Here is an 18,596-nt window from a genome sequence, read left to right as displayed (position 1 = left end):
TTACAGGAAATGTCCCCACAGACACTGAGCTCGTATACTGAAAGTATATAAATATTGTTATACTTTCATTGGTGGGCCATAGGTTTAAATGGTTTTACCTCCTTCAGAGATTATGTATCTAAATTACAATCCTCCAGATTATAACGTTAAACAGATACCAATACTTCTACTTTATAGTCACCATAATATCATAAAATGTTATTCATATTCATGTATTTATTCAGACACAGACACATTTAAATTGAATTTAATTTGTTTATTCGTCTTTGGATTTGGGAGAAAACCTGAGCACCAGGAAAAACCCGTACATGAATATTATTGCACTTTTATCTAATTGTTTGAATGTTAATTTTATTTCTAATTAAGTTTTCTTTTTTTATACAATTTAGAGTGTCCAATCAGCCGAAAGTGATTTGGTTTGTGGGAGAAAAAACCTGAGCAGCCAGGAGAAAACCCAAAAAGATTAAAAAATTATTTTTGTAATGAAATTTAGAGTTTCCAATGAGCCTAAAGTGCAAATCTTTGGATGAAGGGGGATGGAGGTGAAGGGGAGGTGGAGGAAGGAAGGATGGATAGAAGGAGGGGTGAGGTAGATGAAGGTGTGGAAGGAGGGAGGAAGAGGACTGAGGCAATGATAACAGCTTTATATTATAGACATCATTATCATGCGCAGTTCTTCCTCCGCCCTTATTAATTCAGCTTCGTTACACTTCTTTATGTGCATGAGCTGTAAAAACCCTTCTCTACCTTCTCCTCCTTTTCTTTATCCATCTTTGCTCCTTTCTTTTTATTCTCGGCTTTCTCTATCTTCCCTGTCTTTTTCATCTCCTTCTGGGACATTTTGCTTTTCATTTTCTCCAACTCTGCCTGTCTGTCGCCGGCCTTCTTGCAAAACAAGAAACCTCTTCTCTTCTCAGTCATTTTCAGACAGAGATCTTCCACTTCCTTCTTCTCCTCCTTCATCTGTTTTACTTTCTTCTGCCAGTCTTTATGCTCGGCCAGCTCCGTCTTGAGATTCTTTTGCAGAGAGTTGTGCATCGTCTGCAAAGCGTTAAATCTGGTCTCCCAGCTCTTTTCTTTCTCAGCCAGGTCCTTTGTGAACCTGTCCTCCAGAGCGGCGCATTTTGCTGGCCAGGTTTTCTTGCTCTGTTGGAGCTCAGCTGCTTTGCTGTTCAGCTGGTATGTTTTCTCCGCCAGCGTCTGAGAGAGAGTCTCGTTCTTCCTGCTGAGATCCAGGATTTCAGTGTCCCTCTGGTGGATTTGTTCCTCCATCTGGCTCACCTTCCTCTGGGACTCAATGAGCGGGATTTCCATCTCGACCGTCGGGATGTTTGGGTCTGAGACTTTAGGTTTCTCTGCCTCGTACCTTGCGACCATCTCATCATACTTGTCCTGCTGAAGCTGGAGACTTTTCTTGAGATGGCAGATTTCTGTCTCGTGCTTTGAGATGATCTCATTCTTGTTGTGCACCATGTGACAGAACTTCTCCCTTTCAACCAGCGATTGGCTCTTAAACTCTGCCAGGCCGCGTACCTTCATGTTTACTTCGTCAGTGTACTCGTGAGCAGAAATGAGCTGATTCTGCAGCTGGCGGTAAGTTGGGGGAGGGGTTGGACGGCCAAAAGGTCTTCCCCCGTTTCTTTGGTTGTTTCTTCTATCCATGGCACTGTCTGGAGCAGACTGTATTTGTGCGCAGAAGACTGTTTAGTTGTTTGGGAAAGACTTTTCTGCTTGAAAAAGACTTTTCTGTCTGTATCAGACTTTGTTTGTCAATAGGAGACTTTGCTTGTTTGTTTGAAGATCGTCTCTGACGTAGATCGGACTTCACTGTAAAACAAGACACTGTGTGTAGTGGTTACCAGCTGAAATGATTCTGTTTGGGTTATAACCCCAAGATCAGAGTTCTATAGTCTTGCATCGTGAGTTCGTGGTTGCCTTTGATCCTGTGATTTCGCATTGAACATGAACATGAAACGCCAGAGCAGGAGGAATAAGATGGGGGGAACGCCAGAGCAGGAGGAATGAGAGGGGGAAATGCCAGAGCAGGGGGAATGAGAGGGGGGAAACACCAGAGCAGGGGGAATGAGAGGGGGAAACATCAGAGCAGGGGGAATGAGAGGGGGAAACGTAGCAGGGCGATATTCCTTTTTAAACCAAAACGTAGCAACTTGTTAAATTTAGGCAACAAAGGTCCTTAGGGTTAGCAAAACATCAGGGATAGGCTTAAAATTGGTCATGTAAAACTACTAAAATAAGAATGTCACTTTGTGTCAAAGACTAAGGTCTGTAAAACATTCAAAATTAGTTTCAAGTTGACTTTTAGTTTCACACGGGACACAAACCGTGGTCTCCTGAGTGAAAGTCCTGTTAGTTTGATTAAGTTTGAAGTAATTGCGTCACGGACTAAGGTCCATAAAACTAAATTTCAAGATGACAGCTGACTTTTAGTTTCACACGGGACATAAACCCCTGTCTCCTCCAGAGTCAAAACTAAAGCAACACATACCGTTCTATTTGTGACCGTTCTTTTTAACGTAATTGTCACAGACACACGTACAACCTATTCACAGCAATTCCTGTTTTTCACCTTTATGAGGCAAAAAAAAACTGGCTGGTGGTCAAAAAAGTTAACTTCAGGCCCTGCACACACACACACACACATACAGCGCGCACACACACACACACACACACACACACACACACGGACATGCGGCACACACACACATACACATGTGGCACACACATATACACACACACACGGAACACACACACACACACACACACACACACATACGGCACACACACACACACACACACCCATACATACACGGAACACACACACACATGGACATGCGGCACACACACACATACACATGCGGCACACACATACATATACACACACACACACGGAACACACACACACACACACACACACACACACACGGCACACACACACACACACACACACACACACACATACACGGAACACACACACATGGACATGCGGCAATCACACACACACACACACACACACACACACACACATAGGGCACACACACACACATACACATGTGACACACACACATTTTTACTTTAGACGGGACCGCGACGGTGGAGAGTTTTTAAGATTTCCACTCTGGAGGGTGGTTTCACTTTTTTGCATTTTTAAGCCCCAAAAACGCCGTCGCTGTCTAAACAAAAGTCCCATCTGATAAAATATTTTGATGTTTTCACCCACGAGCATATTTGTGTAAACAGGGCCTAAACCAGAGAACATTACGGTCGTGGTTTTAAACTGGAGGACGACAGCAGGCTGCATGTTGAATACAAAGAGAGGCTTCACACACACACACACACACACACAGTATTGTTAATTCACCATCCTGTCATCATTCACTCAGACGTGACCCTACTTAGAGAAAACCGATCTTATCAGTCCACTCGCTCACTTCATCGATTCCTCATTCCTCATTAAAGACTCGCTGCCACCGCTCTGCTGTCGTCCTCCACCCAAATGCCACAGTTATTACCCTGCCGACATTTTGTATTCTGGGAAACAGACGGTCCTTCGCCCAGAGACGATGATGAAAGGACGGCAGAGAGCAGCATGGCGAGTTAATACTGATCCACACTGAGGACAGATAGCACTCAGTGTTGGAAGTAAAAGTTCTGCCCTTTTTCGTGTGAACAAGTTATTCATAGTTTTTATTTCATCAGCGCTCTGTTCTTCTGCCAAGAACTCTGCAAGTGGTGCAGAAGTCAGCGGCTGCAAACTTTTTATCTGCAGTTCAGAGATCCGATAAGTCCAACTTCAGTCAATTTTAATAATACTTGAACAGTTTGCACCCATCAAAAAGCTGAACATTTCAATCAAAGAGCTTTAATCTGACTGATCCACAAGCAGAAAAGTTGGTTCTTTTTCCATCTGTATGTTAATATGGCTACATTTTAATTTACTTCAGCTAATGTAAATGTTGTGACCTTGCACACTTGTTTTTGTGGAACATGTGTACGTTCAAAAGTTGTTTTAGTCGTGCAACAGAAAACTGTCCACCCCATTCTCTTTTCTGAAGATGTATATGTTGCTATGTGTCTCGGTTAGACCTCTGATCGTAAACATGATCGAACCAAGAGCTTTAGTCTAATTGCTGTTCAGCAGTCACATTAGAGAGACAAAGTCCCTCCCCTTCCAGTGGATCCCATGGGACCTTATTTCGGAAAATGTATGTAGGCCTACGTTAGTCTGTATACACGACATTCCACTTCCGGGATTGCTCCGGTGCCGCCGGAAATTCTGTCAAATGTAGCGATTTCGGCCGGATATCCGTTACCTTCCTCTTTCTTTGTGTTGGCGTTCTAACCTCCGGTGGATGAGGACTATGGTTAACTGCTCCTCAGATCTCTGCAGGGTAAATCCAGACAGCTAGCTAGACTATCTGTCCAATCTTCTGAAATGTTGATGTTCATGTCAATGTTTTGAACGCTCACACAAGGTTTATAAAGATCTGTGGGAGTTTTTCGCCTTCCCTGGATTTAACACTAAAAGGCAGCCAAGAAATTATCTTTACATACAGTACTACTCATTTGGAACAGCAGTGTTTTGGAGGAAACGTAATGCAGACTGGCTTATGTTTTTTTTAATGTAAAAGTAAAGGGGAAAACACGACTGAAATATGGCATTTCTGTTTGTTGCTTTGTTTCATGCAATAATGTAAGGAAGGTTACGGTCTCCTCGTTGCTCCACACAGCTCACATTTCCAGCTCTTCATGCTCCATACGCCCATTTTACGAGTTGGACGAAGTGTTGTGTTGGAAACAGATGTGTAGTATTCTTGCTGACTGCGATATCTACAGCTCCATCGACAGGGGCGTAGCACAAAATTCTGGGCCCTGTAGAAAGGCATTTTCTATGGGCCCCTTCCCGCATCCACAGCTATTCATTCTAGCATCTTTTTGGGCCCCCCTCACATGAGGGCCCTGGGTACTCAGTCCCCTTTTTTCCACCCAGTCCGACACCCCTGTGTACCGACACAACTGCTTACGTAACTGGCAAGAGTGTGGACATAATAATGTCTCTTTGACCCAAGGAAGTGACAAAGGCCAGTGATATAATCTGGACACAAGTGGTAAGCTGGAGACGCATTATAGACACAGGTGTGAGCAGCGATGTGTCTCGGCTGTCCACTTGTGTTTGGATCGTCGAAACGGATTTTAAAACCAAGTGTAAACAAGGAAACTTCTTTTTTTATGCACAAATTGAAAATGCTTATGAAAACATGGTTTGAACTCTTCCCACTTTGTATGGAGAGGCTAAGTCCCTCCCCTTCTAGTGAACCTTATGGGACGTTATTTCGGAAAAAATATGTACGGTAGTCAACGGCGAGGGACAAAGAATTATTTGATCCCGTTTGAATTGAGTCATAAATTACACATATGATGTTTGTCAATTTAAAAGATAATTTTGCAAGTCAAGAACTTTTACCACTTAGTTTGGTGTGAAAATCACTCAGTGAACTACATCTCTTGTCTCGCACAATAGCTTGCTCGCTAGCTAGCCAGCTTAGCTCTCGTGGATGACCTTTCCCACCTCTTCATTATATTCCTCAGTAAAAGCACTACTTACTTTCAATTTACAATCATATATCTATTATGTGGATGTTTAGGGTTAGGGTTAGAGAGACGTAAACAGTAACACAAAGAGATGCTTTTAATTGAGCGTGCCGAGGGAATTATGTAGTATTCATGTCACAGACAATGAGGAGCTTTTTGTCTCATTAATAGCAGCAGCTGCAGACCTCGCTGTCATCATACCGCCACAGAGGGAGCGATTTACAGAGAGAGTGCCAGGGATTGTTTGTTGGCCCGCCGGAAACAATCCGACGCCAAAGACCAGCCTCAGCTCTACCTCCTCACACAGGAAACGCTCCCCTCCCCCCGCCCCCCGGTGTGATTCTGTTCCTGGATCCAACAACTCAAACAGAAGCCGAACAACATCTCTCGTCTCGCACAATGAACAGCACCTTGCCTGTAGTTCTGTTCCACAACACATAATGTTATCTTACCTGACGCATACATCTTATTAAATATACTACATGGACTTTTATGCATCAAGCGAACATGCAGAGAACACTCAGACTCAGAAAACATGACCTTCATCGTTATACTGGAGGAAACAGAGTGTGAAGGATTGTGAGAAAAAGCCTGAGAGGAAATTATGATTTTAGGAAGAGGCAGAGACTGTTTACTGGTGACCTCATAAATACTGAGTATAAACACTGACGGGCTTCCTCCTACGTTTTCAGTGGGTTGTTTTTACACTTCAATCACTTTGTCACACACATGTTGTTCTTATGTTTTTAAATGTGCCCTCCGGTCCCCATGAACACACACGGCACGTTATCAGCGCTGTTACGCTTTTTCAAGCTCAGCACATGACTCACAACCATTTCACAAAGTAGTGTAAATTATGAAGTGCTATCGTTGGCATGAATGTGTCACTTCATGCAGAATTATACATGCAAACTGTGGAAAGAACTGTGTGAAAATATTGTTCAGATTTAGCATTTAGCACACATGTTTTGATTGAAGTGGAAATCATTTAAAGTTAAATAAAATAGTTTTTAATCTAAAATTAAATTAAATCAGTTAATAAATTAGATGTTATCAAACTCAGAGAAAGTGGAAAAACCTTATGATTGCATCACATTTTGAACTTTACGGAGCCCCTAAAGGGATATGGGGAATTTGATGTTTCTTTAATGCTGCAAACCGGAAAAAAAACATAAAAACATCCGAGGTTGAAGAAGAAGGGTGTTTAACTCGAAGTCAGCAAGAAAATGTCTAACTGGAGACGAGATTCTGGAACTTCTGTCGGTAAGGGCCGGCGCTGAAACTGTCTGAGACAAATTCAAGGAACGGCAAGGTTGTTTACGACTGAATTACGAACCTGAGACTATTGTGTGATTTATTCACAGAATGACTCAGCGACCCGTTCTCACTCCGAACTCGTAAAATATGGACGTTTGGACAGTGGCTGTCAGCGTCTGAAGTGACGAAAAAGGCGTCTTTCAGCGTGTGTGTAGAACATACCGGGGAGAGCAGCATCTACACGGGTTTGAAGATGACGTAACACTAAGAGTGACTCAAACACAGGACTTTCACCCAGGAGGCCGGGGTTCGTGTCCTGCGCGCGACATTTGCTAAAGTCGCTTTCTTCTTTGCCTAAACCCAACCGTCCCGTTATTCCCGCGTGTCACGGAAACGTAAGCCCACCCAGGACCTTTTCCTTAACATAACTGCGTCAAAGGCACCTGACCAAGCGTCCGTATTTCACGAAATGGGAGTGAGAATCTGTTGACCATTGAGGACATTACCTGGTAACCTGGTTTTGGTGGCATCTGGATCGTGGTTGCAGCTGCTGCTCGACACTCGCTGGTACTACTATTATTATTAGTCAATGGTCTGTTACTGTATCTTTACTGTAGTCTCACAATGGAGTAAGGTCTGGTTACACCACAGATGCATTCTGGGATAAGAGGGGGGAAAAAAACGCTCTGGATTGTTTGCATTTCTTTAAACCAATCACAGTTGTCTTGGGCGGCGCTAACCTCCAGACGCAGTGACGGTGGCTCTGCTAAATAGTCTCAGGAAGGAACTTGGTTTGGTGGAACATTTGCACCCCGCAAAACTTCACATACAATATTAAATGAAATTAACTGTTGACACAATACAGTAACGTGAGCTATTTAAATTAGCTGATACATGGTTAAACATCATTATCTCTTACCAGTGTATTTCCGTGTGTACTTCGTCCACCAATCAGTCCCAAAACGTCCCAGTTAGAGAGGAAACGCCCTAAACATATTCTTTGTAAATCTTTACAATCATTCCCCGAAAGAACCAAGCAGGTCTGACTTGTTGCACCATCCAAATTTTCTCCAAAACTTGGTATTTTTAGCGTATAGCTTGCTAGCTTAAAATTGTGGTTGTTTCACGAAACAAAGGGATTTTGAGAATGGCAACACACAGAGAGCAAGTGAGGGACATGCTATATTCATTATGTCATTCCATTATACGAACTGCTATAATTATTATGATTCATATTTTTCCTGCTCTTGGGGGGAATAGGGGTTATGCGGAGCGCCCAGCATTCAAACCGGAAAACAGGTCTTCACATCTCCAGCGGTAGGTGATCTCTGAGGTAACTGTTAAGTTTCGCTTATTATAATGAAATTCTTATTTCTGATCAAACTTTAGTGTGTTTGTTTTAATTAAAATGTCAGAATGTTAAAATATCAGAAACGGCAATATCCGAACAGCGTAATGCTTGGTGGTTAACATTATGAGGTTACAACATTGTTCAACACGCTCATAAAGTTATTTTTAGTATGATTATTTTGACCACAGATAACAGCACTGGGCTAACCCACAAATAAGTTCACCAGTAACGTTAACGTTAGCTGTATAGATAGATGACTAATCTAATGCTAATTTAGCCAGCTAGCACACCCCAGTCTGTCTGCCTCACTCCCCCAGCGCAGAGAGACTTCAGTCGGGATGACAGCTGACAACTGCCCCGGGACATATAGTTACCGTTAGTCCCCAACCAGCTAGCTAACTCCAGTGCCAGGTGCTAACGACGCTAATGACTGTTTAATAAAGCGTCGGGAAACAAACCATATCAGACCCAGGCACCCGAGTCAGAACAGCGTCCATCCATAACGCTAGCTACGTCTCTGTTAACACTACAGGTGTTCTGTTAGCGCTACAGGTGTTCTGTTAGCGCTACAGGTGTTCGTGCCGAAAATCTCCTCCCTGCTGAATTTCTCCCCAATTCGCGTTTAGCTGTCTTTACAGTTAGCTAAATTAACCCGACAAAAGGTGGGCTAAGCACCAAAACGACTAGCTAGTTAAGATTACAGCAAAGTGAAGGGAGAGATAATTCCGTGCAGCTGGAAGATGTTCTGCTGCTGCATCACAGCCATCGAACGTCCTTGCCGTCCAGGAGATTCCCCCAGCCAGGTTGACCAGCATAAACACACAGGACATCGTAGTAATTATACTGTTGGTACCATAACCCCATCGCTAAAATGCAGTATTCATTTGACTGTTTTAATCATCTGCGAGCAAAAATGAAAGGCTAAACTACTGATAGCACACAAGTCTAAACTAACTACTGATAGTTAGCTAACGCTATATTGCTATATCGGGTGCCATTAGCAAAAGCTACATACATACCTTCATAATTATGAATAAACAAGGAGGCGTAAAACTTAAAACCCTTGTCTAACAGAGTACTCTGGGCTCTGGACGTTCGTTTGGCAGTACATCGGAAATTGTTATTAGGGGTAGTTCCTGTAAACACCGGCTATTGAAGGTGGCCATTACTACGCTGGAAGAATGTTGAGCTTAACCCCTATTGTTGGGTCTCTGTAAATTGTAGTGTGGTCTAGGCCTACTCTATTTCTAAAATGTCCTGATATAACATCTTTCATGAATAGACACTATAAATAAAATAAAACTGAAAAATGGTGCTGTGATAATGTCCTGATTCAAGTCAGCAAGGACTACAAACGATTTTTTGTGTCCTCAGAAGTCGGGCAGAATAATTGCAAATACATTTGTCTGAAGGCAGATCTTGGAGAATGTGGGGAAAAGGTTGACAGAATGAAATTAATTAAATAGTTCTTAATGAGACCATCATTGATTAAAAGAGCCATTTAATGAGAAATTTAACTGCTGTACGTCCTCGGCCAGTTCAGTTCTCATCACTGGACAATTTCTTTTTGAGTTATTGAGCCGACCCTGTCCCATTCATCACAAAAAATTAGCCTGTTTGCTGCATGAGTCATCTGCCTGACAGCCATCATTGGACTGTACACAGTAGTTTGAAATTATAGGTCTGCTTGTCTCTCTTGTTTCTGACTGATGTGTCCTTTGTTGTGGACCGACAAAGCTTTACATTTTGTATTCAGTCTCTGCTCCTCCGCTCTGTGCCAACCGGCTCTTTGTTCCCATAGTATTAATATTCTTACGTCCACTGACGATAACCATCAAAATCCGCTTCATGCTTTTAGCAAAACTTGAGAAGAGAAGAACTTCAGTGTTTTGTCTTGCACAATCATTCAATATGAACATAAAGCAGACTTTTGGACATGTATTAAAAATGTTTCTGTGAACATGAGGCTTCTTTGTTATCAGATTCGGTGTAAACATCGGTGCCATGTCATTTCTCCGACGCTCCATTGTTCTGACCTCTCAATAACCCAAAAAATTCCCTTTGGTCCTACAGCCCACTAGTCCGACGTCCCTTTGTTTTCGAAAAAAATAAACCCTCTGCTCCGACATCCCATTGTTCCGACCATATAGGCTTCTCCCATAATCTAAAATCGGAATCAAAAATAACAAGCGAAATTACTTTTCTCTAGCTTATTAACACATTTAAATGTTTAGCCTATCTTTGAAAAACTGAAATAAAAACGTAGGCTAAGTCCACCAGGGTAAAGTTAGTTTTGGGTTGGATATGTATTTATATTTCCATAAGCCTGCAATGATAATGAACAGGAATGGGGCATATCCCTGCAATAACCAATATGAAACTAACTTCATCAGTGGGAAGACGCCTCATCTTGGCTGTTTCAAACAGGAAACTTCAGGATTCCCGACATGTTAAACAAAGCAATAATCCTAAAGAAATATTATAAATAATTGTCCCTAATAGTAAAATTATCAGTCCAAGAGTCAAAGGAATTAATGGTATACGCGCAGTTTAGTGTCCCAAATTCCAGGTCCTATCCGCTGACCAATCGGCTATCCTAACCTTAACCACTCGAGGTCAATTGCCTAACCCCAACCAATCGAACTACTTCGTAGGGTGGGTCTTGGCGTGGCCATAGTGGAATTTGGGACACTAAACTGCACGCAATCTGCAAATTAATCTGGCCGTTCAAATGCCAATTAAATCCCAAATAAAAAAGGAGATCTCTCCATTTTGGAGGTGATCAACAAAAGCCTATATGGTCGGAACAATGGGATGTCGGAGCAGAGGGTTTATTTTTTCGAAACAAAAGGACGTCGGACTAGTGGGCTGTAGGACCAAAGGGAATTTTTCATTATTGAGAGGTTGGAACAATGGAGCGTTGGAGAAATGGGCAGTCCCCGTAAACATCCAGCCCGGTCTCACGGCAGTTCGTGTAAATGTCACGTTATTTTTAATCTATTGATACGTGTTCACGAGGACGTTTTTCTCGTTTTTTACGTGGTGGCCAGCACGAAAATGTGAAGTAATGTATTTCAATAGGAAGCATATTTCGTGGTTACAGCACGAAAATGGTAGGGAGTAGTATAAAGAGCTGAAAATCCGTGTAGGGAGGTTGGTCGGTGTGGTGGATGGGTCAAACAACACAGGACTTTCACCCGGGCGAGCGGGGATCACGTCCCGCGTGTGGCGTTTTGGTTCCCGTAGTCTTCCTAATCACAACCGTCCCGCTATTGTCGTGCGTCCCCAGAGGCCATCTCCCGGCGTGTGAGGCGCCCTTTCCCTGTAGTGTTTTTCCTAAACCCAACCTCCGCCATCCCGTTATTGTCGCGCATCCCCCGCGGCCGTCTCCCGGCGTGAGGCGCCCAGTTCCGTTATTGTCGCGCGGCCGCCTCCCGGCATATCTCCCGGCGTGTGAGGCGTCCTTTCCCCATAGGGTATTTCGTGCTGGCCACCACGTAAAAAACAAGAAAAACGATTTAATCAATAGATTAAAAATAACGTGACATTTACACGAACTGCCGTGAGACTGGGTTGAAACATCACAGTGTTTCTGTCCATTATCTGTCTGTTAGCAGGGAATCTGTTAAAGTTGTTGATGGATTTGCATGAAGCTTTGTGTTCCAGTAAAGATCTTTGACATTTGACAGTTGCAGTGCATCCGGACTTTGCTTGGGTCTTCTTATCTGCTGAGACCCGTCAGCCCAAACCCTCCGGCAGAAAGGGCACGTCGATGACCTTTCCCACCTCTGTGGAGGAGGATATCCATGACATTTTTCCTGCCTTTAAAAAACAATCTGCTGCAGTTAATATCTGCAGCTTCACCTTCAGCTGAGGGAGGAATATATTTCATATTCTGCTGGCTCTGTTAGAATATCTGTTGGGCTTTTTCTCCCCTGACGGCTCAGAAACTCCCGTTTATTCTACTTCTTGCTTGCCAACATAATAAAACAATTCAAATACTTTAATAATTATGCTTTTTCTTATTCGTATTGCATGCTTATTAAATGTATACTCTGTTTGAGTTCTGTTCATCTCCCTCAAAAAGTAGTCCCCTTTAGAACTACGGTGAATAAAGTTAGCTCAGCTGTAGCTAATTAGTTTCTATAGCAACCACACAACTGACAACAACAAACACACTGTCAGTCTATCCTTCTGGTGGCTCTTCCACTCAGTGAAAACTTTGATAGCAAAGGCAGTTGCCTTTTTCGTGTTTGATTCAAGGGCCCCGTCTTCAGCTCCTCATCTGTCAGATCTCGTTAACGGGGACCCTGGGCCTTGTCTTTTTCTTTTGTCATTCCGTCGTCCTCGTCGCACTTTAACCAGTCCTCAAATGTCTTCCCTACTCCAAATATATTAAAATTGACAATGAATTCGTCCATTTTTAAAACACTGTAATGTTTGGAACTACGGCGAATAACGTTAGCTCAACTGTAGTTAATGTATGGAAGTAAACCTGTGCCATCGGATTTTGAATTCGAATTTTTAGCACTGAATTATTTTACATCGAATTTTTAACACTGAATTTTTTTTGCATCTAAATCAGACTTTGAATTTTAAAAGCCATCGAATTTCTAGCACTGAATTCTTTTTGCCTATGACATTTTTTTTCAATGTTTAAAAAAATTCAGTGTAAAAAAATTCAATGTAAAAAAATTCAGTGTAAAACAAATTCGACATCTCAAAAGATTCAGTGTAAAAAAATTCAATGTAAAAAAATTCAGAGTAAAAAAATTCGACATCTCAAAAGATTCAGTGTAAAAATATTCAGAGTCAACATCCGGGTAACCAAGGAGAAGCAATCGATCCCTGTATCAAATCATCCAACATCCAGCCAATCAAGTTACGCTCCATTGGTCATGTGACGCCGAAACAGGAAGGCGGTGAAGTTCAGGCAGGTGAGTTCTCTATATACAGTCTATGGGTGAGCCCTGGTCAGAGCCCCTGTCAAGGCTCAGCATGGCTCAGAACACAAATGATGGCGCTTCGGTGAGTGTACTCTTTATTTACCTTTTGTGTTCGTAAAAGTCAGTATTAGTTACCGGACACGTTGCACATTAACAGAATGTGTTGAACAATGTCTACAGGGAAATCTTAATGAGGTGGCGTTCGTTAAACGTGTGTTAGCTATTAGCCAGCGTTATGTTAGCTAGCTAACTTTACGTTAGCTATTAGCTAACTTTATATTAGCATGGTTTATGATGTGGCTGGCAATAAATATCTGACTGACAGTTTGTTTAACAGCTGCCTATTAAGTTAATAGCTGTTTCACTTTACCCAAAACATTAGAGAAAAAGGCGCAAATGATTTCATTACAGTGTTAACTGGTAACAGCTTGGGTCGTGGTTGCTCATAAGTTAGCTAGCTAGTAGCCCCATTCACACTGCCGTTTGCAAAGTTAAGTTTTTCGCGCTAAATTACATAATTACATTATCGCCATCAGTAAACTGGACGCTGTCTGACTCCCTCACTCGCGGGGACAGAGGCTGTTTTCCGGGGGGAAGTACAAAGTCCTGACGTCCACTACAGAGGACATTTATAAATTAGCATTTTTCATATGAAAATAAATAAGCTCAGCTCTGAAAACTCACTCAGATATTCATGAGACTTGACACTTGAAACAATAAAAAAAAAAAAACATAAAAATGTTTAAGAATATCATGCTTAAGTTTTATTTTTTCCATAAAATGTGCTCACACAGCGACTTTGTTTTTCTCTCCTAGGAACTCCTGCTTAATCATCTTTTAGAAAGACTTCGCTCTCGATTGGAGCATATTCTGGGACGCATGCCTCTGGATCTGGACTTCTTAGAGTTCACTTGCACACAAGAACTTGTGTTTTTAAATGCTGTATCCAGTCAAGTAACTGTTTGTCCAGCTATTTTAGATTCACTGACACAGCTACACAGTCTTATCAATTTGGAAAAAGAGAAAAGGGAGCAACACATTGCAGTTGTGCAGTTTGAGCAAGGACCAGCTGGGCGACAACGAATGGTTATATCCCCAGAGTACCTTAGCAAACTTCTGGAACTTAATCTCTCTGTTCCATGTATAGCTAAACTTTTGGGGATGTCCAGGCGCACAGTATACCGACGCATGGCTGAGTCTGATCTCTCAGTAAAGGCATTATACAGCACTATGACGGAAGAAGAGTTAGATCAGTGTGTGAGAGAGATTAAGTCGAGGCAGCCTCACTCTGGATATCGAATGATGAAGGCCCTTCTGCAAGCCAGAGGACTGAGGGTGCAGTATAACCGTGTCAGAGCCTCCATGCACCGTGTTGACACCACTGGTGTCATAAGCCGTATGGTCCACGTAGGATGTATTGCTCGACGGACCTACTCGGTTCCAGGACCCCAGTCTTTGATGCACATAGATACAAACCATAAATTGATTCGGTAAATTCTTATTAAGCAATCTTTTTGACAAAATGCATACATTCAAAGTGTGTTTGTAAAGTATGTGGTAGTTATCAGTATGTACCATAACACATTTTTTATACTGCTTCTTTCATGTTACTGTATATGCACCATCACAGCTAACCTCTTAAAATGGTATACACCTAGTCTATTACATTTAGCAACTGCGTGTAGAACACTTTTTTTCTTACTTGCAGTATGTTATATACAGCTGTCAAATTATTTTTTTCTCTTTCAGCTACAACATTGTTGTCTTTGGTGGTATTGACGGTTTTTCCCGTAAGGTAAGCACAGTTGTTTGGACTAAGAGTACACATTTATGTAATCATTAAATACTTGAGTGTCTCATAGACGTGTAATTGCATTTGTGCTGCAGATAATGTATCTTGGTGCAGCCTCCAACAACCTTGCATCAACCACCCTGACTTTCTTCCTAGAATCTGTTGAGAAGTTTGGTTTTCCTCTCAGGTAAATGCATATTTTAAACTGGGAGTTTTTACACTACAACAGTACAAGCACTGGCGGAAAGTAACTAAGAACATTTACTCAAGTAATGTACTTAAAGATGATGATCTTCAGACAGGTTTTAAGACGTATATAAAATACTTTACTTTGAATAATATTAATTAAAATTGGATTTTCAACAAACTCAGAAACTTTCCACTGTCAGCAGATGAATGTGAAAACAGCCCATTAGCGTCAAACTCTGAACACGTATCAAATTCTGCACAGTGAAACTCTAACTGGCAACAAGAAGAAACACTATTGTTTTAGTCGAGGGGGACATTTAAGTACAAATTTGAGGTGCTTGTACTGTACAGTAGTTGAGTATTTCCATGTGATGCTACTTTATACTTCCACTCCACTACATCTCAGATATAGAATATTGTACTTTCTACTCCACTACATTTATCTGACAGCTTTAGTTCCTTTTCAGATGAAGATTTGACACAATGGATAATATAACAAGCTTTTAAAATACAACACATTGTTAAAAATGAAACCAGTGGTTTCCAACCTTTTTGTCCCTCTAATCTTTGATTTGATTATATCAAATATTGGATCATTTGAACATTTATTGAAATCAAACCATGTGAGAAGTTTAGAGAAAAAAATCCAAAAACTGAAAACACATTTGTGTATCAGAACTTTGTTTTTTCTTCTTTCCTCTCCCATTAATCATCTCACCACCCCTCACATTTATCTGCTGACCCTTTAGGAGGGGGGGGGGGACTAAACTAGCTTACTGTATATAAAGTAGTGTAAAGTAGCTACTGGAGGTGGAGCTAGAACAGTAACATGCCGCTCTAACACTAATGCTTCAGTATTAATAATCTAATGATGTCATATATAATAATATATCAGTCAGAGGTAGCAACTACTACTTTTACTGCAATACTTTAACTACATCAGTATCACAGTAATTGAATACTTCTTCCACCTCTGAGTACAATACAGTGCCCAACACCATACCACCCCACACAAGAAATATATATATATAATTTTTTTTTTTTTTTCAGAATTTTCAACCACTTCCATTGCACTGTGTAAATGAGCAACCAATAAACTTTACTAAAATTACATGTATGTGATCTTTGAAAGTGTTGTGTGTCTACCTTAGGGTTCGTGCTGATCAGGGAGTGGAAAATGACGACGTTGCACGCTTCATGTTTACAGTCCGTGGCACTGGAAAGAGCAGCTTTATATCCGGGAAGAGTGTTCACAACCAAAGGTTTGTTCGATGGAATAGATACTGCTAATTAAAGCTGCCACCTCACTGATGCCATGTAGTGGTAGTATGTTAACATACAACTGCTAGCAGTACTATAATTTGCAAAGGTGTAATGACATGCAGTATAGTATGTAACAAGATCTAATTCCAAATATAGTGGGTTATGCATAAACACAAAATAAAGAAGAAATTCAAAGACTCGGTTTTAACTATTAAATCAGTTGGATATCTTACTTTTTTTTTTGTGCGCATTTGTGGATAAAAACCTTTCATAAAAATGTTTTTTCAATTAAAATTTCCCAGGATTGAGCGGCTTTGGAGAGACCTGTGGGCAGCTGTAACATGCATCTACTATGATGTTCTCCACTACCTGGAAGAAGAGGGCTTCCTCAGCATCGCCAATGAAACGCACCTCTTCTGCTGTCACTTCGTGTTTCTCCCACGCCTGCAGGATGACCTAGATACTTTTCGCAATGGTTGGGACAATCATCCCCTGAGAACAGAAAGCCACATGACCCCTAACCAGCTGTGGGACTTGGGTCGTACACATTACCCAATTCCAGGACCAGATAACACAGAGGTACATATAAATATAATGTGAATGAATAGTGTGGTTCACGTACTTAAGAAATTTAATTAGAAGCCAAGAGCACATTCTGTAGTATTTGAAAGTGTGCCTACTTTTACTGCATACAACTCAAAATGCTCTCTATTTGTAGGGCATGGATTTTCTTAACATTGAGTGGGAAAACAGCGGACTTCCATTTGATGACCAGTCGAGCATCATTGTTCCAGACACAGCATGCCCCCTGACCGATGGACAAATGACAGCTTTAAGAGATGCAGTTAACCCAAGAGCTGCATCCCAGTCCTTTGGCTGCGATACTTACATTGCTGCTGTTCAATTTTGTGAGCAGTTTCTTGGTCTGTGAAAGAACTGATCAGAATGACTTAAGTTTTGAGTTGAGAGAGACAATTAATCATTTTTTGCATAATCTGAATTGTATCTTTGTTATTGCTTTGGCAAGAGGAAGGTGCAGCATAGTAACATTACAAAAATGAAATCAGTCCAGTGCATTTCACTTTAAACACCTGTATTAACGGTTTACTTAATGTAACACAAGGAATGTTAGAAAAAGAGCTTTCACCCCCTTATAGTTCACTTAACTCCTGCTTCAATGATATCAGTGCAGAGATTGTTTACAAGGAACACGTTAAACTGCAAAACTTAAGATATATATGTATACCACATTTTTCTGTGAAAGCTGAGATTGACAGATGACCCTAACTGTTCCTATTTTCTCAGTAACACTTAAGTCCCCCTATTTATTGCGTATAATCAGCATATAAACATGATATATTACAGATGCAGTTATAAGGACATTTTAAGTGTTTATTAATGTATTTGTCAACAATTATAACTTCTATAAATACATTTTATGTTTTACTATACCATAATTTATTATTTTTTTATGAACAAACCAACCTATATCAGCTAATAAAATGAGCTATGGGGTTCTACATGAACACATTGTGACATGGGTAAAACAATTTTGGTAATCACATTTTTCTTCTCACTGGTTTGAAGTAGGGTGATCTGTTTCAAAAAGACCTACGCCTAAATCACAATTCCATTTATATGAAGTTACGTTAACCTATTAAAATAACATGAATGAAAAGCTGTGATAATGAAAAGGTATATCAACTGCTTAACAGTCTAGACAGACATTTCATTATGATTGATTACTTAACTCAAACAGGTTTTAAGTCTGAAGTTTATAGTGTACTAAATTGTCAAAGAAAAATCAATGGCTGCCTGGAAGGCGAGAAAAACATAAGTGTTGCGTTATCATTTAATAACCTTCTCATTTTTATTGCCCTTTCTTCTTTTTCACTGTCCGTCCCCCTTACACCATGTGAAAGGATCATGAACCAGGAAAAAGTAATGCATTATTTTGAACATTGAGGTTTCTTCCCAAACCTGAGATGGAAATTGGGGAAAAAATATTGCTTTTCAGTGGTTATACAAGGGGTTCACAGGAGTTCAGAGTCAGAGAAGTTTACCTCAATGAACTTATTTATGAATGAATTTATTGCGAAAGGTTACTGCAAAGTACTCAGTATACATTAACAACTTCCTGAATGTTAGTTTACAACAGGTCTTTTAACAGAACAACTAACAAGCTTAA

General features: G+C 41.0%; 2 protein-coding genes and 1 long non-coding RNA gene across 4 annotated transcripts in view; all 3 read left to right on the top strand.

The window, feature by feature from the left end:
• The window catches only part of LOC116036403 (NLR family CARD domain-containing protein 3-like), a 1,020,880-nt gene that overhangs the window by 658,382 nt on the left and 343,902 nt on the right, over window positions 1–18,596 (top strand). The window lies entirely within an intron of this gene.
• Window positions 1–18,596, top strand: part of LOC118495509 — a 297,118-nt gene that overhangs the window by 30,445 nt on the left and 248,077 nt on the right. The window lies entirely within an intron of this gene.
• On the top strand, window positions 13,208–17,790 carry LOC116054904. Of its 2 annotated transcripts, none has more exons than XM_031306652.2 (7): window positions 13,208–13,246; window positions 14,914–14,959; window positions 15,052–15,143; window positions 16,297–16,407; window positions 16,711–16,987; window positions 17,127–17,238; window positions 17,274–17,790. In XM_031306652.2, exons 1-7 carry the CDS (start codon window positions 13,233–13,235, stop codon window positions 17,318–17,320), a joined length of 699 nt encoding a protein of 232 aa, XP_031162512.1. In that variant the 5' UTR covers window positions 13,208–13,232; the 3' UTR covers window positions 17,321–17,790. The 2 variants fall into 2 exon arrangements, with proteins under 2 accessions (XP_031162512.1, XP_035859569.1); XM_036003676.1 differs by lacking the exon at window positions 13,208–13,246 and adding an exon at window positions 14,314–14,654.

This window comes from Sander lucioperca, chromosome 7, assembly GCF_008315115.2.
Source record: "Sander lucioperca isolate FBNREF2018 chromosome 7, SLUC_FBN_1.2, whole genome shotgun sequence".
Taxonomy (NCBI): Eukaryota; Metazoa; Chordata; class Actinopteri; order Perciformes; family Percidae; genus Sander; species Sander lucioperca.
Note: the sequence above shows the minus strand (reverse complement) of the source record. Positions and strands in the feature narration are given on the sequence as shown.

What these genes read in the sequence shown, in the direction of transcription:
- LOC116054904 (XM_036003676.1), top strand. Translation starts at nt 14,326, where the DNA reads ATGTCCAGGCGCACAGTATACCGACGCATGGCTGAGTCTGATCTCTCA. An exon ending in ACAAACCATAAATTGATTCG is followed by an intron (nt 14,655 to 14,913) that starts GTAAATTCTTAT and finishes TTTCTCTTTCAG; the next exon opens with CTACAACATTGTTGTCTTTG. An exon ending in CAGGACCAGATAACACAGAG is followed by an intron (nt 16,988 to 17,126) that starts GTACATATAAAT and finishes CTCTATTTGTAG; the next exon opens with GGCATGGATTTTCTTAACAT.